Genomic DNA, 26,672 nt, shown 5'->3' on the forward strand with positions numbered 1-26,672 from the left:
ATACCTTGGCGTGGGTCCCAATCGCAAACACAAGAAACAAATCTCCTACAATCAGCCCTACCATACAAATTACATATCATAAGATCATCAACCATTTAGATCACCCATGTACCACCCAAGAAACAGCACTGCATGGGTGCAGGTATTCTATGCGCCCGCACCTAAGTTAAACCACACTTATTTATATATAAAATTATTAGATAGTGATTGTTTTTAATCATTACCATTACTATAAATACTTTTAGTGTTTTTAGTACATGGACAAGTTTCAATTGAATTTTTTTTAATTGACGGTGCACAATGTAATTACATGATTTTTTACGATTTTTTAATAAATTTTAAATAATTTAAAATATCAAAATCAAAATAAAATTTCTTATAACTGTATCATACATCGTCATATAAAAAAAAATTCTAATTTATCTATGTATATATCGAATATAAAAAAAATTATAATTTATCTATGTATATATCGAATATAAAAAAAATTATAAATATTTATTAAAAACAATTACTACTTTACTACAGTGGTAAGTTTTAATTAGCTGTATATTTAGAAGCACATGGGATCTCCCAAATTGATGGAGACAAATGTAAAAATGGACATGAACCTAACCCATTAAAATCATGTCCTTTTAATTAAAAAAAAGGTAACTCTGAAATTATTAACAACAAATGGAACTTTAAATAATGAGTAATAATAATAATAATAATAATAATAATAATACTCAACACCACTAGATAGGTTATATTTATATTATAAGAGTTTTGCTATTTGTCATCTTAAGGTGTCCAACACCAGGCACCTTATAGTTGGTTAGCAATACATTATAATTTTTATTAAATTTAAATGTGTGTGACTCAATATTATATTGCAATAATAACAATATGACACCTACTTGTGGTGTTGGGCAGTAGTAGTGTCCCTTATCCTTTCTCATATTGTAATTGGTACATTTTAACTCAATATATATTAATTTATACCGATCATTATATGGTCTATCTGGTGTTAAATATTGAGTGGTGTCTGATAGTAGTATTTTAAAAGTACTGCTTTAGCAGAATTCTTACGACTTCATTTTTTTTTTCTTTAAAAAGCAGTAATAGTGTCATGATTAGCAGTTGGGAATACTAATTTATACAAATTCCATTTTCTTTAATAAAAAATTGTTTAGGGTAGTGAACCTAGATGAGCTAAGCTCTCTTGACTGTAAAGATGACTTTCATAAGGGGCCCTTAGGGCATTTATCCAACCCAACCCCCAACTAACAATAATTGTGTCTGCCTCACTTTGTATAAACACTATATATAGCTCATTTTGATTAGTTAACATACTTGTAATATATAAATACACGTTATAGGTATAAATTATTTTCACCTGAAAGAGAGCGAAAGAGAGAGAGCATGGGTGGCAAGGAGGACCATGGTGAGCAACAAGAGCAGACTTCAACTGAGGGAGAGAATAAGAATGGTGAAATACAAATTAGTATGCCCAGCAATGGGGAACAGTATTCGTCCATTGCTAAGCAACAACATCAAAAGACCTTACCAGGATGGGGTTGTCTCCCGTACACGGCGAGGAGAAAGTCGGGGAAAACTCCCATTCGTCATGATGAACAAGAGCAGCCTTCGACTCAGGAATTGAGGTATTCATATTAGAAGTTGTTATACATTTCTTGAATACTCTATAATAGAATGTTCTAGACATTTGTAGAATTCTTTACTTAAAAAATTTCTAGATATTTGTAGAATAGAAGATCTTCAAATATATTTTCTAGAATACTCTATAGTCTAGAACTTCCTAGAAGTTATATGTTTAAATAGTACAGACTCTTTATTGTATAGATTAATCTAGAAGTTGTATTTGTAAATCAAATACACTAGAAAAATTTAGAGCAAATAATTCTAGCCACAAATGTAAAGTGAACTAGCCACTATAGATACCCCATCATGGGTAGCAAATGGTTTAACTAAAAAAGAACAAACCATCAATAAAATTCTACTACTTTCTACTCTTGACCACTCAACAACATCAACTATAATATCATAACACATCATTACTCTAGCCACTACTACTACTCATCAAATAATCTAAACTATAACAAATCATCATTATTTTCTCTATCCTAAATTCACAAACCATCAATTCAATTATATGTTTTTCTTATGAAGATGAACATGTATGTGAGTACGTTTTTTTTATTATTTTTTGGGTAGGTAATCATTTGGTACCCTGTATTTTTGCAAAATATCATTTTGATATCTTGTGTTTACAAATAATGCTCATTTGGTACCTGCATTTTGAAATCATATATATTTGGTACCCTGTATTTTAAAATTGTACATATTTGGTACCTTAAACTCAAATTTAATTAATAAAATTTTACCAATTTAATCAAATTACTTTCAATCATACGAGCTACAACTTATATATAAGTGCTGACAGTTTGGTCATATTGACAAAATTTTCTCAATTAGGATACCAAATATCTATGTTTTCAAAATACAGAATACCATATGAACATTATTGAAAACAGAAGTACCAAAATGATACTTTGTGAAAATAAAAAGCACCTAATGAGTAAATTCCTTTTTTTTTTATAACTTGGCCACCCTTGAAATACAGCTCTAGCTTCACCAATGCTTTGAAGAATCTGAGTCAAGATGATAAAGAACTGATAAAAGACATTGACAAACAACTAAAAATTGGAGAAGATGAAGATAATACGAGATCACAGTCGCGTACTACGAAGATACAAAAGGTTCCAAAAATCATCAAAACAAGAAAGATATATAAGGTTGATTACATTAAGCCAAAGGTGATTGCAATCGGTCCTATTTACGCTAACGATGAGAAATTGAATAATATTGTAGTCAAGCATAGATTGGCAGCAAGATTTATTAAAGATAGCGGCAAATCTGGGTACGAGTTACTCGATAAATTCAAGCAACAAATCGAAACTGATGATGATAAACTAGAGGATCTCTTTGAAAGCAAGATAGTAGGTGATCTGAATGATGAACTGAAAGACAATAAATTGATCAGGATGTTGTTTTTGGATGGGTGTTCAGTACTCCAATTTATAGATAGTTATGTTAATAATGACATAAAAGAGTCTGATGGGATTAGCAATGGCAAAGCAGATCAGATTCTTCATGATTTGTTTTTGATGGAAAACCAAATTCCCTTTAAAGTACTCCTGATATTGATGAGGTTGAGTGAAAAAGAGTTGGAATTGGCAATATTAAATCTCTATCATTTTGTTTCTATGAACATTATGGCACCAACAATATATAGTAAACAAAGGCTCGATCAGAAAAGAAAATATTTATCACAGAAGAAAGATAAGAAACAAGTCTTTGGAGATAATAACATGCCTGTTCATCTTCTTGACCTTCTCAGATCCGAGCTCTTATTTGACGACGACCGTACTGAAATGGCTGAGGAGCTTTCATCAGCAACAAAAGAAGAAAAAAAAGAGGGTGGAGATCGTGCTGAATTGTTTTCCACTTATTACAAACGGTCATTTCGCAATGTTGAAGATCTTAAGGAAGCTGGCATAAAGTTAAAGCCTGATTATTCTAGTGGCCTGAGATCTGTATCTTTCTCATCTAGATTTCATGTTTTCGGTCAACTCAAGCTTCCACCGTTGATTGTGGATGAGTCAACACCACAAAAGTTGTTGAACTTGGTTGCTTATGAAATGTGCCCAGGTAACAATAAGAAAAACTACGCTGTGACTTCATATTTGAGATTGTTAGATTCACTCATCGACAGTGAAGAAGATGTTAAACACCTGAGGTCAGCACATATACTTCGAAATAATCTTAGTAGCGACAAAGAAGTAGCTGACTTGTTCAACAACATAGGCAGCAGCTTGGTGCCCCATGACGCTTATTTGGACGTCAAAAAGGATATACAAAAGCACTACGAAAGAAAGTTGGTTAATTGGAAAGCTCAGTTCTACAGAGAACACTGTAGAAATCCATGGACTATCTTGGCTGTTTTGGCTGCCAAAACTGCTTTGATATTAACAGGGATTCAGACTTATTACTCTGTCCATCCTAAAAAGGAGTAGCTAGTGACCTCGACCATTAAATTGGAACGATCGAGTAAATATTTTTACATATCCTTATTCTGCCATTAATTAACTTAATTTCGTTTTATCATGTATAATATTAACATGTGATCTCTGATAAAGTTGCACTTAATTTTCTTACAGGTATTGGCTGATATCAGAACCAACAAAGGCTACTGGAATTAAGATGAAAATTTGCTCATCTTTGATGGTTATTGATGATCTTCTATTAATTATGAAAGCAAAGTTGTAATATTTAATAATTGGACTGTATTTTGTTATGTAGGTATATATTTAGTTAACGTATGTTTAAAAACTTCTAATAGCTTAGTTGAATGGACCTGGTTGGCATATGTATCAAACGTATATTGTTTATTTTTATAAGTGGAAGCTATTTTTTTTTTAAATAGACTGAATGGTAATTATTATTTATGTTCTATTAACAAAATCTATATATACATATATAATATACTATAGGACGTGGAGCAACTGTGAGTTTGGACCATAACTAGCTAATTTTTGCATAATTGAATTAGTGTTTACTAACACTACTTATCATCCCCTCAAACTCATGGGACGTGGAACAACTGTGAGTTTGGGATGGTAAGGGCATCTGCCAACTGATCTTCAGAGGGTGTAAAGCGAACCACTAATTGGTTGGACGAAACACATTCTCGGATGAAATGAAAATCGATTTCAACGTGTTTAGTACGAGTATGAAGGACGAGGTTGGCAGTGAGGTATGTAGTGCTGATGTTATCACATAGAAGAAGAGGTGCAGAACGTTGTTGCATACGAAGATCGCGAAGAATAAACTGAACCCAAGAAAGCTCTGCAACACTGTCGGCAAGGGTGCGGAATTCGGACTCCGTGCTAGATCTAGACACCACACACTGCTTTGAGGAAGACCAGGAAATAAGATTATGTCCCAAAAAAATACAATACGCACCAGTACTTCGTCGATCATCGGGGCAGGAGGCCTAATCTGCATCTGTGTAGCATAAGAGGTTGAAATCTGAACATGGCTGAAGCAGTAATCCATGGTGAGTCGTGCCTTTGAGATAACGCAAAATGTGTTCGACGGCTTGCCAATGTGTATCAGAAAGAGAATGCATATATTGGCAAACACGGTTCACAGCAAAGGAGATATCGGGGCGTGTCAGTGTGCAATACTAAAGAGCACCCACAATGCTCCTGTATTGAGTGCCATCATCTCAGCACGATGTAAAGGTGTTCCATCGTGAGCAGAGAGAACAGTAGCTGTGGTCATAGGGGTGTGAAATACCTTAGAGTCCAACATCTCAGCACGATGTAAAAGATCTTGTATATATTTGTGCTGAGTTAAATGAAGACCAGAAGTAGAATATAATGGACCTGGATACCCAAGAAATAGTGCAACCGACCCAAATCCTTAATAGCAAAGTGAGAACTAAGATCAGAGAGGAGCTTGGTCATGGAGGAGGAGCTACTGCCAGTTAAGATAATATCGTCAATGTACACTAACACAACAAGTACAGCAGCGGAGCGACAGTAAGAATTCAAAATGGGAACTAGAATGTTTTGAAAAATTACGATCATAAAACACTTTTGAAATAACTCGAGAGGAAGGGTGGCCGAGACGGTTGTGCCAAAGCGAGAAGTCCCGAACCTTGGTGAGATGAGCATAGGAAAGCGAAGGAGAGGAAGAGGCGGACTGAGTAGAAGGAAGGGAGACTTTGTAGAGATCACGATCAAGCACCCCCGTGAGAAGGAGGCTCTTGGTGACCTAATCCTTGACAAAAAAATTGGAAGAATGAAATTCGATAAAAGCATTGTTATCTTTGCAGAATTGAGAGACTGATGAGATTATTTGTGAGGGCAGGAGTATGGTAAACAAGTTTTAAAGTAAGAGGAACAAGGTGAGAAGGTAAAGTAACATGATCAATGTGAGAAATCGAGAGAGACTTACCATCACCATCCTGGACCTATTCAAATCCAGAGTAGGGAGTGGCACGATCCATTTGCTGAAACTCAGGGGTAAAATGATGCGTTGCACCTGAATCCATAAACCAGCTTGCAGTAGAGGGAGCAAAGGAATTCTCAGAGCCAAAGAAGGTAACAGGGGTTTGGGTTTGAGGCTGAATCATTGTATTAAAATTACGAGGGTGAGGAAGATAGGATAAATTGGTTTGATGATAGCAAATGTTTGTTGTGTGACCAGTTTTGCCACAAATCTGGCAAATAGGGCGAGGCATATTGGAACGTGGATGAGATGGAGTTTGAGTTGAAGGGGGAAAAGAGGGTCGGGGGCCGAGGACACTAGTAGGAGTCATAGGGGAATTTGAGACAGAAAAATGTGAGTAGTGTTGATGGTAAGAGTTATGTGGGTATTGTTGGTTTGAGGATGAGTGTTGGGAGGGAGATTTCTGAGAGTTATGGGGATAGGAATAGGGTTGTTTGGCCAATTTCTTCCCAGTGTTTAACTGTGAAAGATGAACTTGAAGGAAGCTCTGAGATTCATCAGTAGTATTGCGTTCCATACAATAATCAAAGCTGAGCAATAGACTATACAGAGTTTACATAGAGGGCTTATCAGATCTATTGAGAATACCTGCGACATATGCATCGTACTCGGGTCCAAGACCCCCAGGAAGTAAACCGGTTGGTCCTTATAAGAGACAGTCTCTCCAATGGCAGCTAGACGATTGCAAAAACCCTTCAATCGTTGTATGTATTGCTGAGCCGTCAGACCAGCTTTCCGAATCGTCTGAAGCTTGCCGCAAATCTCTGTAATCCTCGCCATGGATGACGCTGAGTAAATTTCTCTGATCGCCTCCCATATCTCTTGAGTAATCCTAAAGTTCACGATCTCCCCAAGCATTGCTTCAGAGAGGGAGGAGTAGAACCAGGACAGGATGAGTCGATCATACCGACTCCATGTAGAGAACTCTGGATTCAGAGTTGTAGGAGCATCGAGAAGGAATTTGGGGGGACATGGATACGTTCCATCAAGAAAATTATCCAGTTTGTGTGCCATAATCACATTCAGAAGCTGATTTTTCCATATGAGGTAATTGTTTTCATCAAGTTTCACTGAGAAGGTTTGATTCAATAGAAGGGAAAGTAAGGTTGTTTTGATTGTTTGAAGATGGAGTTGTATTGCAGGTTATAGGGTCAATTGGGTTTGGGTTTTCTTGAATTTGGGCTCGGCTGGAAGAAATTTGTGAGGTTTCCATTTCTTGAGCCATAGCTCTGATACCATGTAAAGGTAGAGAGAGAGAGAGAGAATTTTGTTGTATTGAATATATCAGCTCAAGTATTTACAATTACAGGGGAGAGCTTTTATACTCAAGTCTATAAAGTCACAAGGGACACCTGTACACTAAAGACATAATTAACTAGCTAATATTTAAATAATTGAATTAGTGTTTACTAACACTACTTATCAATAAATAACTCCGACGCCCCTTTCATTTAAAGGAGTTGTTATTTACCTCACATCACTTGATTTTATGCCCACCCCATGACTCCATAATTTACAAGTGTGGTTCTAATTTGCCTAATTGTTTCTATATAGAAAAAACAAATTGGGTAAAAGGGATAAAAAAATAATTATTTATTAAATGTGCCATTTATATGTTTTTGTTTTAGTAATACATATAGAATGGACATGGACACGTAAAAAAAATTATGGAGCTTTACAGGTAAGGGTATTATTTTTGCTCTTATTGTATAAGTGTTTTCTATTTTCGGTTCTTAAATAATTTTCTTATATTATATTAGAGTAATGATTAACACATACTCAAATTACACATATTTTACATACATTGTAAAGTGTAATTAATGTCAACCACAACATTAAAAGCGGTGGCCTCTACTTAAAAATATCTATGATTATAATTAAATGTACATTATAGCGTGTACAATTTGTACGTGTAGTCTAGCATATTACTCATTATGTTAACATGTCTAATAAGTTAAAATTAATTTTCTTACAGGAATTGGCTGCTATCAGAACTAATAAAGACCCTATGAAACATGAAAACTTACTGAACTTGAGGTTTCTCATTAAAACTAATGCTTATTTAAAGTACTAGCAAGAAAAAAGCTTTTGCTTTTCCCAATTTGCCAAGAACAATTGGATTGTATTTTGTTATATATAATCTTATAAATAATACGTGACTATAAATTTGTTAAGTTAAGTTTGCATACTACTACTTATAATAGCAATTTCTACTAATATTTTAAACAATTAGATTCGCTGAATGGATTTAGTGTTTTATGATGTTATTTTGAAATTTGCACTTGCATATGCTATATTTATGATGTTAGCAATTTAGAACAATGACAACTCAGAATCTGAAATTAATGACCATGTTTTTTTTCTCTAATATGTATACAAATACATATATTTTAATATAACACCTTGGAGACGTATTCATTGACCATATGTATATAATATTTTATAAATATATAAAAAAAAATTAAGCCTTTATTAATATAAAACTTAACTTGATATACAAAATTAAAAGAAGGAAAACAAAAACAATCAATCCAATCTATACTACTATGGATTGGATCTGATCGGTGTTGGTGAATCAAAATATGAAATCTACACTTACTTACTGCGAATTGGATTGCGATGTAGTGCACCAACAACTCCTACTGCTCTTGAAGCTCAGGTACTGCCGGTCTCCAAGTTGTACCATCTGGGCTGTCCATAAGAGCAATGCCTACAGCAGCTAATTCTTTTCTGATTGCATCTGATTTTTCATACTCTTTTTGCCTCCTAGCTTCAGTCCTTTCCTCGATTTTACGCAAAACTTGATCTTCTGTTAATTTGGCGCGCTTCAAGGCTTTTTCCCCTAGTTCCTGCAAAATCTGTGGCATAGAAAAGTCCATAATTTGGGCAAAATACAGATATCAGTAAATAATGTGGGAAAAGAGAAAGCTCATATCATAGATTCATAGTGCAATTTCATGAATGTACATACGTTGGTGTAACTAGTTGGCATCAATCCTAAAATTTCCAGTGCATTTCTGATCATCTTTTCCAAAGCTGCAAGCGATTCTACACGTAAAGCTTGCTTCTTTCCCTACACAGAACATAAAATGTATCAGATAAGGCAGATACTGCAAAAGATACACAAATAATTTACAGTTCAAAACATAGAATAAACTAAATCCAACATAGATGACACAACTAGCTATATCTTTGTTACCAAGAAACTATAATAATAGATATGTAGGTACTTAAAGGGGCTCGAACATCAAACTTTGTAGGAGCAAACCACATGTCTGACCATTTGAGCTACCTCTCTTAGGTGACACAACTAGCTACACTCACTAATCCATAACGAAGACAAAGTTTATAAATTCCTGCCCATGGTCCAATACCTTACGGGTATGTAGCAGATCATTGATGATTTTTAATGGATCAGATAACGCAGCCAAAACAACTGTAGTGTTAATATCATCTGACATCGACTCCACAAAAACATTTTGGAACCTGTTGATTTCATCCATGATGTTGGGTGGAATGGAATCCTTCAGAGTTGTTACATTGTGTTGTCTCAGAACATCTTCGCAATCATGTAAAGCCTATAAGAAGTGAGTTTAACTTTAGTAAGAACATATAAAGCTAGAGATTTATTATTTATAAAAGAAGTCCTTTGTGATCTTTTTTAAACATCTTACATCAACAAAGCAATAAGGAGAAATGAATACTAACACCAGCAAGTGACATTTGTTTTATTTTATTTCTTTTCCAGAAGGTATTATACCTGATAGATGTAGAAAATACGGTCTGAGGCACTTTCAAGCAGTGCATCGGAGTAGTTAATTGGAGACCTATAGTGTGTCCCCAGTAAGAAAAGTCTTAATGCAAGAGGGTGGTATAGTTCTATAACCTGAAAGATCATAATTTTGTTGGACTTAAAATAGAAGACACAAATGATATGATTCTTGTTTGCTTCTAAGAAAAAGGTGATTAATCAAAATGGTTAATAATTAGTTTACCTGGCGAATCGTGAAGAAGTTGCCAAGGGATTTGGACATTTTCTCTGAGTCAATAGTGACAAATCCATTATGTATCCAGTAAGTTATATTACTCTGCCTACACGCAGCACAGCTCTGAGCAATTTCATTTTCATGGTGGGGAAACACAAGGTCCATTCCTCCACCGTGTATGTCAAAAGAGTAACCCAGATATGCAGCACTCATGGCACTGCATTCAATATGCCAACCAGGTCTTCCAGGCCCCCAAGGACTGACCCAGAAGGGCTCTCCTTCCTTAGCAGACTGCAAGCCAATAGAGAACAAATTAACGCCTTTTCTCTTCTCTTAAATTTTTGAGAGTTTTGAATTTCCACATTAGAAAACTTATTCCAGTAGTTTGTGATTATTATATCAAAATTTCAAAAATTATTTACTTAACAATAAGTTTACAATGTGCATTTATGCCAACACTTCAGGTAGGCATATTTACCTTCCATAATGCAAAATCAGCCGGATTTTTCTTCCTTGAGTCAATAGCTACCCGCTCACCAGCTCGGTTATCTTCCAACTTCCGACCTGATAGGCGTCCATAGTCTGGAAACTTGTCTACATTGAAGTAGACATCACCCTCAACTGAGTATGCGTACCCATTATCAATAATCTGTAAATAAAGCAGTGACAAATCAATAAAGAGAGATGCTTTTTTTTTATGAGTCTACAACTTGAATCCATTTTCTTTTTGCAAAGATGTTACTTAGCAGGAGGACGCAGCTGATAGAAAATCTCAATTGCAAAAGCATGGTGACAAAAGGCAAAAACAAACTTTAAGTGATAAATCTTTCAAAGAATATGCCAGATGCAAATGGTAGGAACTTCAGTTATTATTGAACATTAGAGAGAACAAAATTACCTGTTTAATCATATCTACAATCTGGGGCATGTGATCCGACACTCGTGGTTCCACAGAAGGCGGTAGGCAATGAAGATAGACCATATCTTGACTAAACTCTTGGCAGTAGCGTCTACTCAAATTGATTGGATCCTCCCCTAACTCCTTTGCTCTAGCAATTATCTACAGAATTTGACAAAGTTTGCAGACTCAGCTATGCTATCCTGTCATACCATATGGAAACTAATTGATATTTGGCATCGCATACAACCCAACCTTTTGTAACACATTGTACTTTTACAGAGCTAAGAACCCAAATTCACATAATTGGCCACAAACCCAATAAAGCCACTTACTTTGTCATCCACATCGGTGAAATTGCGAACATAACATACTTGGTATCCCAAATGCTTCATATATCTGCCTAATTCCAAGCAAAGATAACACCAATAGCATTCTAATTAATATTTAAAAGAAAAGAAAAAATTGACATGAAAAGATGAAAGAGAAGGACCTGTAGAGAACATCAAACGTGACATAGACGCGAGCATGGCCAATGTGGCTGAGATCGTAAGCAGTGACTCCACAGACATACATCCCTACCATTCCTTCCACTTTTGACCTGAAAACCTCCTTCTTTCTGCTCATTGTGTTGTACAACCATAGGCCTGCTGATGATGGATTATTTGGTGAACCTTCTTCAGATTCACCTTGAGTTTTCTTAGTAATCAATGGTGGAGATGAAGAACTAAGGTTACGAATACTATTGGACTTGAACAAACGCTGAGGTCGTTGAGTTGTGAATTGAATCGCCCGAGTGGAGTAGTGAATTGAAGACGATTGAATTGATAACAAGGGTTTGTAGCACTTGAGCAAAGTACCCATAGTGGGTTTTTCACCACTTTTGCGAACTACTTTTGCATGAAAGAAAAAAAGAAGAACTTAAATAATGAAACTGAAAAATACTGCAGTTGACACTACCTCAGTTATTTGATAGGCTTCCCTTTATAGTAAGCTTCTTCAGGAGCTAGTTCAGGTACATATTATTTGAATACTTTGCGATATATATTGACTACATTATATATATATATATATAAAAAAAATAGTAATCTACACAAATCTTGAGCAAACTTTCTTCATATAGAAAGTTAGTTTTTTCAGTTTGTTCTTAGAGTGTGTTTAGACGTAAGGTGATCTAAGTAAGGTTAAGAGAGAACCGAGGGCTGGTGTGTGAGCAAGAGAGCTTTGGCATTGTGCAAGTTTGGTGTTCTTGAGGGTGTTAAGGCAAGAACTGTTGCCTGGAACCCTTGTAGTGTTTTGTGGAGAGCTCGACTGATTATTGGTGTTTGTAATTGCGCCATTTATAATGAAAAATCCTCGAGGAGGAAGACTGGATATCGAACCAGTATAAGTGCTGGTGTTCCTTTTTATGCTTGTTCTTGCTGTTTTCTTTTGTTGTTTCTGTTCTAATTTGTTTAGATTTGATTCTTGTGTTGGTGATTTCCAACCATATATATACATATACAAATACACACTTATACAACTTATTATATATCAATGGATTGAATTTGTTTTGATTCTGCAAACCATTTTAGGAAGATAAATTAAACTCATAAAACTTCATAAATAAATGCGTAATAGGAAGAAAGGATTACTCAGAAATGCGCAAGTGTGCTAATCTTAATCTAGTTGAGCATTAACTAGATTAAAATCACATACTAACAATACTGCATTCAATGTTCAACCTCCAATATCAAGAATACGAAAATTTACAAATTTAAAACAATTTCAAAGATTAGAATTATACCAAAACAGATAGTGGAGCGGCCGCGGGAAAGGGATAGAGGGAGAGATGCGAGCATCTGAGAGGGCTGCGAGAGTGAGTCCGCGAGAGAGCGAGCGGTCGCGGTCGCAGTCGTGGATGGAAAGGCGGAGCGGTGGTTGAGAACGGCAGACCGCGGCTGGGAACAGCGGAAGGTGGTGGTGGTGGTGTTGCTGGAGAGAGGGAGAGAGTAACCAGAGGCTAAGAGTGAAGTTGAGGTTTGAGGGTAGAGTGATGAAGTTATTGGGCTTGATCACCTTGTTGGGCCCATAAGTATATGTCCCGATCAATTGGGTTTTGATTTGGGCCTATGTAACCAGTATAAAGTATGAAGGAACCCAGTCCATGGTCCGTGTGGGCCCACGGCCCACAATTTTTTTTTTTTTTTTTAAATTACACGTAAATTTCAAAAAAAATGTGAAAAATACATAATTTTACGAAAATTACAAAAATATGGATAATAGTTTGTTACGATTTTATAATCGTCTTTTACAATTTTCTATTTAGACTGTAAATATTATTTACAAAATTGTAATATGGGTTACAAACTTGTAAATTTTAATTACAAATTTGTAAACTTTAGTTACAAAAAACTGTAATGTTATAGATTTGTCAACTTTGTTTACAAAAAAAAAATCTGTATATATGATTATGTCACTTTACATGTTTGTAATTTTTTACAGATTTCGTATTTTTAATATTTTTTTAAAACTTTATGTATTTTTGTGAATTGGACAAATGACTCAATACTCATTTATACAAACATACAAATATTGACGTCATTTTTCGTCAATTTATATATGAAGAATACTAAACACAAATACTGAAAAAATCAACCATTATCATTGTACAACCATGAGTCAGACACACTCGAAAAGATAAATAACAAGAATCTAATATTTCTAAAAAGACCACCCATTAGAAAACAACCTTTTGGGAAAAATTACCAGCATTTACTTCAACTTCAAAATCAACCATTTCAAAAGTGGCAAAAGCAATTGTGTAACTTAAGAAGCTTCAAGACTATAAAGTGTGACATAATAACATAAACATCAAAAGAAAAGACGACTAGTTGGAAACTACTAAAAAGTAGTAAATGAGAATTGAGATTAGGGCTGAGCATCGGTTGGTTTGGCCGGTTTTTTCATATTATTAAATATAGAATTCGGTTTTCGGTCTGGATTGGTGCAATCAAAAAACCGATCAACCAAACCAATTAAAGAAAAAAACCAATCGTTTTAGACCGCGATTTGGTCAGTTTAACCGACCGTTTTTTATTTATTTTAATAAAAAATTTCATAATTTTTTAGAAAGTTTTAATTAAAAAAAAAACTAAAATTTTTGGATTGTTGGAATCCATTTTGGTGCTTTTTTAAAACATAAATACATTAAACATAGTTACGTTCACAAATTTAAAAGTTTGAAAACATAATTAAAAGTCCATATGCATAAGATAACTTATACATATTTATAAGTTCGGTCGGTTTCGGTTCAAATCGGTCAGTCCGCATGAATTTTTCAAACCGACCTAACAATGGCAGTTTACGCTATTAACGATTTTTTAGGTGTTCGGTTTAATTGGTTTTGATTTTTTCAGTATTCGAAAAGTCAGTGTACTCAATTTTTTCGATTTTTAGCATTTTATACTCAATCCTAATTGAGATCACAACATCAACATTAAGATCGTCGCATCATCTACCAAGAAGGATAACACTTTGTTATATACCGATAGAATACCTAACCTACAAAATAAACAAATTAGCTATTAAATAATAATAGGAAAAATTATTATTTTTATTGTGAAGTTACTAAGAAAGAAGTAAAAAAGAAAAAAAAATTATCTCACATGACCAATTGATATTTGATATTAAAACCAAATACTAATAAGCAAAGACAAATAAGCATTTGGGTTCGTTTTCTTCGTAGCAAAGCAAAGACCAAGCCGCAATGGCCAGCCGGTACGGGTTCTCACCGTCGTCTTCTTCTCAGGCGACCATGAAGGTCACCTCAACTCCATCTACGGATCTTGTTCCCACCAACCTCGCTTACGTCTGCCCCTCCGATCTTCAGAACTTCGCCGTCCCTGGCTCCAAGCTGTTCCTCGCATTGATCGGGAATTCATTCGTTCTTTCTCTTCAATATCCTTTTCTCACTCAATTATCATTTCATTTTTCTGGATTGTTCTGATTCGTGCATTTCGAGCTCCATAATTTGAAACTAAGATTGCCGAATTTCTTTGCCATGATACTAAGAACATATATATATTTACAAATTATTCTTATTATTGTAATTGGATTGCCTTAACTAAGAAGATACTCCTCATCCAAGTATACACAGCGGCGAAATCGCTCTAAACGCAATCCAACGTCGGCATGCGAAAGTTTCTACTGGCGATGCAGTACCGGCGATCAGGTTATCATCACATCACAGTTTAAATTTTGGTACTATACATGTATACATATGCATATATGGTTTTGAATTTATTTTTAGTTTACTAAATTGGTGTATTGTCTGGTAGATTTATTCCGCCTGATGAATTTAACCTGGCATTACTCACATTAGAGTTAGAGTTTGTGAGAAAGGGTAAAAATGAACAGGTACGCTGTTCTTATTGAGTTTTTCATGTTCTATTTGATCTAAACAAGCATCACTGTCGTTTCGTGGTGATTAATGATGAGTTTCTGGTTAAGTATTTGGTTATGTGTTTTTAGGTTGATGCTGTTCTCTTGGCCAATCAGCTTAGAAAAAGGTTTATCAACCAGGTAGATTTCTCATTTTATATTATTATTGATAAAATTGTAATTTGGAGTATCATGATCAGATGTTTGTGAACTGGAATTATGATTTTGATTAATGTCATATTCTGTGACCCACTTAAGTGATGAACTTTTTGATGCCCTTCCACTTGTCTATGATTTGTTCTTTTGTGTAGTTTTGTTAAATTTCCAGAAATGATATCTTCTTACATCGTTGATTATTTTTTATTTTTCTTACTCAGGTAATGACTTCCGGACAAAAAGTATCATTTGAGTATCATGGCAATCAGTATAATTTTACTGTCAATCAAGCTGTTGTTGAGGGACAAGAGAAATCTAGTGGCCCTGAAAGAGGGATGATATCCAATGATACATACATTGTTTTTGAAACCTCAAATCAAAGTGGAATTAAGGTCAGTATTTTTTTGTCCTCTTTATTTCCTGCCTATTTAGATTGTTTATCGTAGCATTGTTATGATTTTAACTTGATAGCTCAGCTACACTGGTTTTAGTCTTGAAGATAGCTTAGTTGTTTTAGTTTCTTTATTGTGGTGAATCAAAGTTAAGGAAGTTAAACTGAAGGCGTTTACTAGTTACCACCACATGTTTTCTTAAAGAACATAAATGGCCACTATATTTTCTGATGTGTGAACCTGCTCCAAAATTCTGATATATACTTAAGGTTAATGGTGTTGAAGATTTGTGTTTATGGATCACTTTAGTTTCTCACATCTTGATTTATAAGCTGTTGAACAGGGTTCTGATCATTTTAACTCAACAACCATTAATAGAAACCACCGTCAACAACCAATAAATAGTTATTTTTAAAAAATGTGCACATATTGTATCTTTTATTACAATTTAACCTTTGTGGCTTTCTACAGATTGTCAATCAGCGTGAAGCTGCCAGTAGTAACATCTTCAGGCACAAGGAATTCAATCTTCAGTCTCTAGGTATTGGTGGATTGGGTGCTGAATTTGCGGATATATTTCGACGAGCATTTGCCTCCCGTATTTTTCCTCCACATGTGACAAATAAGTAATATATTTGGTTCTTCAAATTTTGCAACTAACTGTTATTTGTATACTATTCTCTTATGTTGGAAATTTTGATGATGTTTAGATTGGGGATAAAGCATGTCAAAGGTATGCTACTTTATGGACCACCTGGTACTGGAAAAACTCTCATGGCTCGTCAAATTGGAAAAATGTTGGATGGAAGAGAACCAAAGGTGTGAATGACTCGGTCATTTATTTTCTTAAAATCGAAAAAGACAGCTCACTTTGTCCTTAGAGTTTATAATTTGCTCAATGGCTGTTTTTAAGGGAAGTTGAGCTCTAAAGAGTTTCACACTGTTCGGTTTTTTGGATTCAAGGCTTTTAAAATTATAGAGAAAATTAGATTATAGGAGACTCTTAATGAAATTGCTAAATTGGTATTTTGAAGTCATAATGTTAAATTATCATTTCATGATTGTTAAGGTACTTCAGTCATGAGCAAATATAAGAAACTACTTGGTGTGATATCCATTCTGTTGATATTACATTATATGTGCTCTATTTGAATCTCTGTGTTTTTCTACTTTTACGGGCAATTGCTTCTTTATATTATCTTCATCTCCTATGTTTTGACACTAAAATCTCTTTTCAGTTGCTGTAGCTTGTTTTGATTTGGGAATTCCTGGTTTTTGTCTGACGTGCGAATTAGTTGCTACTATTGTGTTATTAGCATTCTATTAGGTTTCAGTTACAGTTTAGTGATTTACTAAATGTTCATGTTTTCATTCTTGGTGATCTGGACCAGATTGTTAATGGACCTGAAGTCTTGAGCAAGTTTGTTGGTGAAACAGAAAAGAATGTTAGAGATCTGTTTGCTGATGCTGAAAATGATCAGAGGACTCGCGGTAAGAGAAATTTATACCCAGAATATGATGATTAACCTGTTTGTATTTACTAATGCCGTAATGTCCTTTACTGTTTAGGTGATGAAAGTGATTTGCATGTCATAATCTTTGATGAAATTGATGCTATATGCAAGGTACTAACCATTATGAGTCTATATCAGATTCTCTGTGTTTTTGTAATGGAATTGGTATTAGCTGCTGACATTTATAATACTGATTTGGGTTATTAACAGAGTCAACTGATCTTTCACATTAGTTTTCTTCTTCATTTTATGGTTGCCATTGTCAGCTTGATAAATTCCATTCGCTACTTGCAATTTCTCTGATTTATGGGTTTTCTTTTATTGTTTCATGAGTTTCTTTTGACATCATTATTATCTTTTTGCAATCCTTATTGATTTAACTTAATTATTAGCACTGATTTGCTTTTAATTTGTGAATGCAGTCGAGAGGATCAACCAGGGATGGTACTGGAGTTCATGACAGTATTGTGAATCAACTGCTTACAAAGGTACGTGAATGGTTTCAACTTTTGAGTCTGGGATATTTTATAAATTTTTGTCTTATAATAATATCTATTACCAGGGAAAGACTCAACTTTTCTAACTGTGGGAATTTTATTAATGTAATCTGTGGCTGACAGATTAGTTACTTTGCAGATAGATGGTGTAGAGGCTTTGAATAATGTCTTGCTCATTGGAATGACCAACAGAAAGGATTTACTTGATGAAGCCCTATTGAGGTGCTTTCTTTTCTCCTTTGACATCTAGCCTTATAGCCTATCTGTATCTGGATTGTCTCAAAGTGTTTTCTTTTTACCCACACACCACACACATATATTATATATATATATAACAATAACACTTTTTGTATAATTGACTGACTTGCCATGCACAAACATCCTGATTTTTCTCGTAACTTTTTACAAAATATGCATGGCAGATGGAACCATAGTAATTGTTTCATTCTGAATTAAGATTATTTCTTTTGATTTTTGTAAAATGAAGAATGAGAATGAACTGCTGGTGACAAACACAAGAAAAACTCCTTGGCAAACAACTTTTAATTTTTCTTTTCCATATTATGCAGACCAGGACGGTTGGAGGTTCAAGTTGAGATAAGCCTGCCTGATGAGAATGGTCGTCTACAGATTCTTCAAATTCATACAAATAAAATGAAGGAAAATTCCTTTCTTGCTCCTGATGTGAACCTTGAAGAACTTGGTACGTGCATTGGTGATTTATACTAGTGTGGCCTATCATATTAATTCATTTGCTTTGGTTGAAATTATGGTTGGAGTATTTTTTCATTTAATGAAAGAAATAAACTACAATGGCAAGAAGATGGTGTTTCATTTTCCATATTTTAAACACGTGTGTTAAACAATTTCCACATGGTCAGCCATGTGGTTTGCTCCTTCAAGGTCTAAGGTTTGAGTCCCTCACTAGTTTCTGGTCTCTAAATATTGCAGGGATAAGCGGGGAGTATAGTTTTTTTTTTTACAAGAACAAGGGTTTTTCTTTTGTAAGACAAAAATTTTGTACTTTAATAATAATTTTTTTAAATGCAAAAAAAGAATTTTGAAAACTTGAAATACCATGTGTCCAATAACTGGCTTTTTAATATATAATCTTCACAAACCCCTTTTTGATAGACTTCTACTGGCTTTTTCTTTATTGAAAGTCTGGATTGTTTGTCCCGACTCTTAATCAAGGTTGATGATAGAAACTTAACGTGGTGTTGTATGTACATGTTTTTTTTTTCTATATGCAGCTGCTCGTACAAAGAATTATAGTGGTGCAGAACTTGAAGGTGTTGTAAAAAGTGCAGTATCATATGCTTTGAATAGACAACTGAGTATGGATGATCTTACAAAACCAGTAGATGAAGAAAGTATTAAAGTGACTATGGATGATTTCCTGAACGCACTTCATGAAATTGTTCCTGCATTTGGAGCTTCGACTGATGACCTTAAACGATCCAGGTATGCTGTTTGGTATTATCCAGAGTAGATTGGGTTTGACAGTTAATTCTTATGTGGTCTTTTGTTTTCCTGGTCAATACTATTATATATTTTAAGAAGCTTATTGCATAAGTTTCCTTTCTGACATGCACAATATCTTCAATTGAGATGTGTAGCAAAGTGTGGTGTCTGGTAACTTTTTTTGTACAAACAATGGCTAACTTGTTCTTTGTAACATGATTTGTAGGCTTAATGGTATGGCAGATTGTGGTGAACGACATAAGCACATTTATCAAAGAGCTATGCTACTTGTGGAGCAAGTTAAAGTGAGCAAAGGAAGCCCACTTGTCACGTGCCTTTTGGAAGGACCAAGTGGCAGGTACTTTTGTTTGTGATTAGTAAATAGTTTTTTTTTTCTTGGGTATGCAATAGCATTTAATTAGCTTATTTTATTAAAGATAGCAAAATGAAGTACAAAGAAGACAAGGTGATGAGTTATCCTCATTGAGCAAAAATAAAAACACAAGCAAGATATGAAGAGTAAACATTGTTTTTCCAACAAAGAGAAACATTTTATACTTGCTTCTGATTAGACACAGCCACGACTAGAGGCTTTCGTAAGTTGAAATTCAACTGATGAACAGCCACATGGTTTCTTTCCTCCACCCTGATGGATTTTGACCCCAAAATTTCAAAACTCTTCATTTAAGTGTTTGTTATTCACAAAAATATTCTCAACGACTTTCTAGAGAAAAAGTTGTAAAAAATATTATTAGAAACTATATTTATTATCTGTGATAATGCTGAACCTTTATAACCTTTGACAGTGGTAAAACTGCATTAGCGGCTACTGTTGGCATTGACAGCGACTTTCCCTATGTCAAGATAGTAAGCTCCCAGATATATTCTCTCTCTCTCTCATTTTCCATTGTTTTTTCAAGTCATATGCTTCTCAGATATTCTTTAATGTCTTTCTTCTATAATCAAATGTATCCTGATTCTCCATTTTTGCATTTGGTTTGCATAGGTTTCAGCTGAGACAATGATTGGTCTTCATGAGAGCACCAAATGTGCGCATATTGTCAAGGTCTGTAAATTTTCAAATTTTTTCTATCTTGAATGCTTTTACTGAAATTATACTATATGAGAAGTATTATCTTTGGATAATGACCTTTGTTTTTCTCAAATGTTTTGATGTATATTATGCAATGTAATTTACATATATATATAAATATTATATAGCAGAAAGAATTGCCTTGTTGGTTCGTTTTCCAAACCTACTATATTGGCTTGCGTTGCGTGAGAGAACTTCTCAGCTTCTTGTATTTGAATTTCATTTTTTTTCTTTTTTTTTTCAAAAGGTTTTTGAGGATGCATACAAGTCACCATTGAGCATAATTATTCTTGATGATATTGAGAGGTAACCCCAGCTTATTGTTCTTGAGGAATTTAAAACTCAGTTATTTTGTTTGCAGTCTTAACCCAATAATTTATATTTTTGTGAAGGCTTCTAGAGTATGTTGCTATTGGGCCCCGATTCTCTAACGTGATATCTCAGACACTTTTGGTTCTTCTCAAACGACTTCCCCCAGAGGTCTTCTTCTTTTCCTTTATTTTTTCTGTTAAATGTGAAATAGACTAAGGTAGGGGTAATATGGGTCAAAATGACTTTTCTACGAGTGTTTTTAAAAATGATTTACCTAAGTTGGTTCTACACATAATATCTTTTATATGTTGCACTCAAGAATAACTTTGAAGCTATGCTTTAGATAAAGTAGTTCTATGCAAGGTCCATAACATCATAATCTCATTAACAGTGGACGGAATATTATGTTCGGGACGATTAGTATAGTGCCTCTTTTGTTGGGCATGGAATATTATGTTGTGGACGTGTGTCTCTTCTATCTGATTCTTTCCAAATGGAACCTCTTGTTTATACTTTTTGTAGGGAAAAAAGCTTATGGTCATTGGAACGACAAGTGAATCGAGCTTTCTAGATTCAGTTGGTCTTTGTTATGCATTTTCTGTGACTTACCATGTACCTACGTTGAAGGCTAATGACGCAAAGAAGGTAAATGATCTTCTTTTTTTAACTATTATTATTCCATTCAAGTCATGTCTCAAATTTACTACCTAGTTTTTCTTTTTTGTCAATTGATCAAAACGACTACCTAGTAATTTGAGGCTCCAATTAATTAAAAGTTTATTTACCCCTTTATGTGTGGAATAGGACTGTTCTTTTTACTCAAATAATGGTCAAAAAGAAAAATGTTAAATCTATCATTATGTCTGGTTTTAATTGTGAAATCCACGATGAAATTGTGTTGCACTGGTGTAGATCATGAAAGTTTGACATTGTGTGCTCTCTCTTATTCTAGGTGCTACAACAATTGAATGTCTTTGCTGAGGACGACATCGATTCAGCCGCAGAGGCACTGGATGACGTGAGTTACTCTCCCCTATTCTTCTTTTTCTTGTTCTTTCTAAACGTTTTCAAAACAATGTGCACATTTTGAGCTTGTTTATTTTGTAATTTAGTTTTGGAGTTGGTGACCCCTCCTTGGTATAAATATATAAACATGGTCAATTAGGTATATAATTTGCTATTACAAGGCTCGAGGTTGGAGTTCCTCATAAGTTTGTACAAAGCAATTGCTATAGATTCAGGTCCCCAAATATTGTAGGATTGGGTGCAGAGCCTAGTTTTAAAAACTGTTAACCTCATTTCTTTTCTGTACATACATGGTTATGGCCACTTAACCCATGTTTGCTTGCAATTTGGTGTTCTTAGATGCCTATCAAGACGCTGTATATGTTGATCGAGATGGCAGCTCAGGGAAAATCAGGTGGATCCGCCGAGGCGATCTACTCCGGCAAAGAGAAAATTAAAATCTCTCACTTCTACGACTGCATTCAGGATGTGGTCCGATTTTAGTTTCTATCCAAAAATTTCAAGACTTTAAAATGATACATACATATAGGAATTTGAATAATGAAAATGAATAGGAATGGAATAGAATAAAATTTAATATAAATTAAAAAATTTCATAAAAAAATTATTATATTTTTTCCATTTTCAAATGAAATATTCATTTCACCAAAAATATGGAAAAACTATTATATTAGAATGTCATTCTAATACTCTAAAATGCAACAAAATAAAGGAATTGAATAAAAATTTATTCATTTCCATTCTATTTCATTATCCCTAGCCAAACAATACCTTAATGTTGTTTAAGTGAAGGAAAGAAAAGAAATGTATTTTCAAAATGTGAATTAATTTTTATAGAAACTTTTTCTCACATCTCATTTATTTACTTACCATATGTGTTTGTATACTTACTTTTTTTGTGTAAGTTTTGTTGTTTGGATGCTTGGTTTGATTGATTAAACCTTTAGGTTTAAAATTTGATTCATATGAGTGGAGAACACAAAAATTTTTATACATATAATCTTTTTTGTTTCTATTCAGTTTAGTTGAAAGAAAAAATAAACAGAATTATTCATTTCATAAAGTAAATGGTTCAAAAAATATTTTTATTTAGTTTTAAACTTGTCATAATAGTAACTGAGTTATTAGCATGTTAAAATCTTGAACTACAATAAGTCAACTTATATTGTCATTGTCTTTAAATGTAACATGACTTATACGTGGTATTTTTATATGATGATAAGTTATCAAATAAAAAACTAAATAGTTTATAATATTTTGTACATAAAGAACATATTATTGTTGGTTGAAGAAACAAATGTAATAGTCATTAAAATAATTGCAAATAGAAATTCACTAAGAGGTATATTAATCTTGTTTTTCAATGTAAAATGTAGGGTTTAATTCTAATTGTCATTATAAGTAAATAATAAACCAAACACTTTATAATAGTATGCACACAAATAACATATTATTATTTGTTAAAAAAAGAAACGTGATAGTTATTAAAATATTTGTAAAATAGAAATTAACTATGAGGTATAATAATGCTATTTTTCAATCGCTAATTATATGGTTTATTTCTATTAAAATATAAAAACAATACTTATTCAATGAAAATTGATATTATAAGTAAATATTAAACCAAACAGTTTATAAACCTCTGCAGCATTTAGTTTCTTGTATGAAAGTTTGTTTCTTCTAAAAATTCAAATACAAACTTGGGCATTATATACTATTTATGAGTTTTTTTTTAATTAAATTATTATTATTAACTAGGTTGAATAAAGAAATATTAATGAGGAAATATGTATTTATAGTAAGGATTATTTTTTATGTTTATTAATAACTCTACCATGTTGACTTACTTTTGCACTAATATTGAAAATGTAAAAATCTCTAACATTATTATCATTTCTTTTTGTAAACTTCTCTTTCTTTATTTCTTTATAATAGTAGCATACTAAGGAAAAAAAACACACCAATGAATTTAGCAACCTAGCCCAAAAATAAATAAAAGGAAAAACAGGGCTCTTAATAACTATCAAGGCCCACTACCCAAAGCCATAAGTTTTTGACATGGAATATTTTAGAAAATATATTATTTTATTTTTTAAATACATTTTAGGTATTGAAAAAGTGTTTTTAGAAAACTATTTGTTAAAAAATAATTACCTTTAAACAGTTTTGGAATAGAATTTTATATAAAAAAAAATGAAATAATGATTTTTTAAGATTTGTATAAAATGTTAGACAACATAAAAAAAAATTTAAATAAAGAGTATTACTATCTTTAATGTTGCCCAAAATTAAACCATGAGATATTTTGTATTGATTGATGAAATGGAAAAGTATATAGCAGTATATACTATCAAAATCCCAATTGTGTAAATAGGTATTTAAATAAAAACACATGAAGTAAAGTTACATATTCTCAATATAAACTATCTTTTATTTACGAAACTATATATATATATATAGCTCTGGGCAAAATCAACTATTATTTAAAGTCATTTTGTATTTTAGTTTAATTTTAATAATTCTTTGCAAAATGATCTTTCATAATTTAGATAATTAGTTGAAAATTTAGATAGGTTGTCAAAAATTTTAAATAGTCCGTCGAAAATTTTAGACCGCTAATCGAAAAATTTAGATAACTGGTCGAACTTTAGATAGAGGTCACTTTGCAAAAAATTATCAAAAGTAGATCGGAATACAAAATCATTTAAAAAAATATACTATTTTCACCAATTTCTCCATATGTATAGCATAACATCCATGCTGATTAGGCAAAATTATGGATAAGGACTCAAGTAAACATGTGGTAAAAAATTTAGATGAAAACGAATTATTAGAATAAGATAACCTTATTATTATATATACCACTTTTATTATTTAATTCTAAGAAAAATATTAATTTAATATACATGAATTGGAGTGGAATTAATTATCTCACACAAAATATACTATTTTAAATCTGGAAAATATCAATATCCCAAGTGGACATTAAAAATGAAACTGCTAATTAAGATATAAATAATGATAATCTAAATCTTATTTTCATGAACAATAAAATAATGATATCTTCATGTGCTTAATTCCTTTCTCTATATATATGGAGATTCTACTTAGTTCTAATTCCCCACTTTCAAATCAAAACAAAATAAATAAATAAAAGTACAAATAGACAACATACATATGATCAGATTAAGCACAGCATATGTCCAAATAAACATCATTCAATAATGTATTGCTAATAATGATATGAGAGAACTTATCTTATCTTGTCTTGTGTCTTGTCTTACTATAACATATATTTGTTTGCTTTGTTTGGAGTTAACTTATAAATTACTTTGCATAATATAGTTATATATATATAAATATGTTTAAAAAAAAAAGGAAGTTTGTATTAATAATATTTGTTATATATTTTCATATATTCATGGTACTTTGAGGGTTAAATAGTGTGGTGTTTAATAGTATAAATCCACTTGAAAAAAAAAAATTGTTTTATTCAAGGGCAAAATCATTAGGTGGTTGTAACATAATAACATAGTTTTTGTCCATGTATATTTTGGCTAGGGAATATACCCTAAAGGAATTCAATTATATATTTGTACGTAGTAGTAGTACATTCAGAAGAATCTTTACCATAATTTCTATGAGAGAATTATCACTTTTAAGACTGAAACTAAAATAATACCATAAGGAATCTAATTTTGAAAAATAACATAGTACAATATGTTATCAATAATGCAATATAAACCTAAACCTAAAAACTCCTCTAATAATGCAATGTAAGCTAGAGACTTAAAGTAATAATATATATATACACATACAATCCTCAACAAGGTTTTAGAGCCCTATTTTAAGGTTCATGACAACAAAGCTAATTAAGTGTGTGATTGAGGTGAAGATTTGACCCACTCTATATTTATATATATATACATATATATATATATATAGAGAATCGTTAAGGAGCATCAATAGTGTCCAACACTACAAGAAGATGATATATTGTTATTGGTGCAATTCAATATCGGGTCTCACATATTTTAACTTAATAAGTATTATGGTATATCGTTAACCAATCATAGTATGTCACATCATGTGGTGTTGGGCACCTTAAGCTGCCAAATAGCAACATTCTATATATATATAGTAGTGATTGATTAATAATGAGTTAATTAATGAGAATTGCTAAGGGGTACTACTGGTGCCCAACACCACAAGTAGGTGGCATACTGATATTGATGCAATCCAATATCGAGTTTCACTTATTTGAATTTAATAAGTATTATGAGGTATCGCTAACCAATTATGATGTATCACCTCAATAATTAATATATATGTTATACCTATCTATGAGTAGTAACCATTGAGAAGTATATATAAAAAATTGCTAAGGGGTAACACCAAGGAGGTAGCATATTGTTATTGGTACAATCTAATATCGAGTCTCACATATTTTAATTTAATAAGTATTATGTGATATCGCGAACTAAATCTAGAGTGTCAGCTCATGTGTTTAATGGTAGTATAGTAGTGATTGAATAATAATAATGAATTAATTAAAACATATATGTTATAGACTCAATTATTGTATGTGTGGAGGATGGTGAATGTGCTTATTTGTGTCGCAACAAAGAGACAGATATTATTGGTTCTTTCTCTGGTATGGGCATGTCTTATATATAATCTATATAAAGCTATAGATATAGATATTGGTGTCATATCACATTGCTACCTACTTTGCAACAAGAAGCAACATATAGATAGCTTTGGAGATCGATCAAATTGAATCTTAATCTTGTTGAAGTTTGAATTTCTTCGACCTGTGTCTGTCTGAGTG

General features: G+C 32.9%; 3 protein-coding genes across 7 annotated transcripts; 2 read left to right on the forward strand and 1 right to left on the reverse strand.

Annotated features, from left to right (window-relative positions):
- The first annotated feature begins 1,285 nt into the window (after window positions 1-1,285).
- On the forward strand, window positions 1,286-4,481 carry LOC133781499 (UPF0481 protein At3g47200-like). Its single transcript, XM_062220523.1, has 3 exons — window positions 1,286-1,646; window positions 2,627-4,113; window positions 4,224-4,481. Exons 1-2 carry the CDS (start codon window positions 1,405-1,407, stop codon window positions 4,077-4,079), a joined length of 1,695 nt encoding a protein of 564 aa, XP_062076507.1. The 5' UTR covers window positions 1,286-1,404; the 3' UTR covers window positions 4,080-4,113; window positions 4,224-4,481.
- On the reverse strand, window positions 1,581-12,973 carry LOC133781497 (cysteine--tRNA ligase, chloroplastic/mitochondrial-like). Of its 5 annotated transcripts, XM_062220519.1 has the most exons (11): window positions 12,752-12,973; window positions 11,459-11,858; window positions 11,301-11,364; window positions 10,966-11,127; window positions 10,546-10,716; window positions 10,077-10,358; window positions 9,842-9,967; window positions 9,456-9,659; window positions 9,053-9,154; window positions 8,685-8,939; window positions 1,581-1,627 (listed from the first exon to the last, which is right to left on the reverse strand). In XM_062220519.1, exons 1-10 carry the CDS (start codon window positions 12,804-12,806, stop codon window positions 8,721-8,723), a joined length of 1,785 nt encoding a protein of 594 aa, XP_062076503.1. In that variant the 5' UTR covers window positions 12,807-12,973; the 3' UTR covers window positions 1,581-1,627; window positions 8,685-8,720. The 5 variants fall into 5 exon arrangements, with proteins under 5 accessions (XP_062076503.1, XP_062076504.1, XP_062076502.1 ...); XM_062220520.1 differs by lacking the exon at window positions 1,581-1,627 and having other exon boundaries at window positions 8,531-8,939; window positions 11,459-11,855; XM_062220518.1 differs by lacking the exon at window positions 1,581-1,627 and having other exon boundaries at window positions 8,531-8,939.
- Window positions 12,974-14,661: 1,688 nt separating this feature from the next.
- LOC133781500 (vesicle-fusing ATPase-like) lies at window positions 14,662-22,832 on the forward strand. The gene is made up of 21 exons (XM_062220525.1): window positions 14,662-14,904; window positions 15,083-15,178; window positions 15,285-15,363; window positions 15,478-15,528; window positions 15,765-15,935; window positions 16,407-16,561; window positions 16,646-16,754; window positions 17,327-17,426; window positions 17,505-17,560; window positions 17,872-17,937; window positions 18,086-18,168; window positions 18,516-18,649; window positions 19,200-19,410; window positions 19,637-19,768; window positions 20,217-20,277; window positions 20,417-20,476; window positions 20,751-20,809; window positions 20,896-20,983; window positions 21,338-21,460; window positions 21,768-21,833; window positions 22,181-22,832. Exons 1-21 carry the CDS (start codon window positions 14,714-14,716, stop codon window positions 22,322-22,324), a joined length of 2,235 nt encoding a protein of 744 aa, XP_062076509.1. The 5' UTR covers window positions 14,662-14,713; the 3' UTR covers window positions 22,325-22,832.
- The last annotated feature ends 3,840 nt before the right edge of the window (window positions 22,833-26,672 follow it).

This window comes from Humulus lupulus, chromosome 6 (genome assembly GCF_963169125.1).
Source record: "Humulus lupulus chromosome 6, drHumLupu1.1, whole genome shotgun sequence".
NCBI classification, from domain to species: Eukaryota; Viridiplantae; Streptophyta; class Magnoliopsida; order Rosales; family Cannabaceae; genus Humulus; species Humulus lupulus.

Bases quoted from the DNA above. Each gene is read 5' to 3' on its own strand.
- LOC133781499 (XM_062220523.1), top strand. From the start codon at position 1,405: ATGGGTGGCAAGGAGGACCATGGTGAGCAACAAGAGCAGACTTCAACT. The intron at 1,647-2,626 runs GTATTCATATTA...CTTGAAATACAG, and splicing joins CCTTCGACTCAGGAATTGAG to CTCTAGCTTCACCAATGCTT.
- LOC133781497 (XM_062220519.1), bottom strand. From the start codon at position 12,806: ATGCTCGCATCTCTCCCTCTATCCCTTTCCCGCGGCCGCTCCACTATC. The intron at 11,128-11,300 runs GTAAGTGGCTTT...CAAATTCTGTAG, and splicing joins TCACCGATGTGGATGACAAA to ATAATTGCTAGAGCAAAGGA. The intron at 9,660-9,841 runs GTATAATACCTT...CACTTCTTATAG, and splicing joins GTATTTTCTACATCTATCAG to GCTTTACATGATTGCGAAGA.
- LOC133781500 (XM_062220525.1), top strand. From the start codon at position 14,714: ATGGCCAGCCGGTACGGGTTCTCACCGTCGTCTTCTTCTCAGGCGACC. The intron at 15,179-15,284 runs GTTATCATCACA...ATTGTCTGGTAG, and splicing joins GATGCAGTACCGGCGATCAG to ATTTATTCCGCCTGATGAAT. The intron at 20,984-21,337 runs GTCTTCTTCTTT...TACTTTTTGTAG, and splicing joins TCAAACGACTTCCCCCAGAG to GGAAAAAAGCTTATGGTCAT.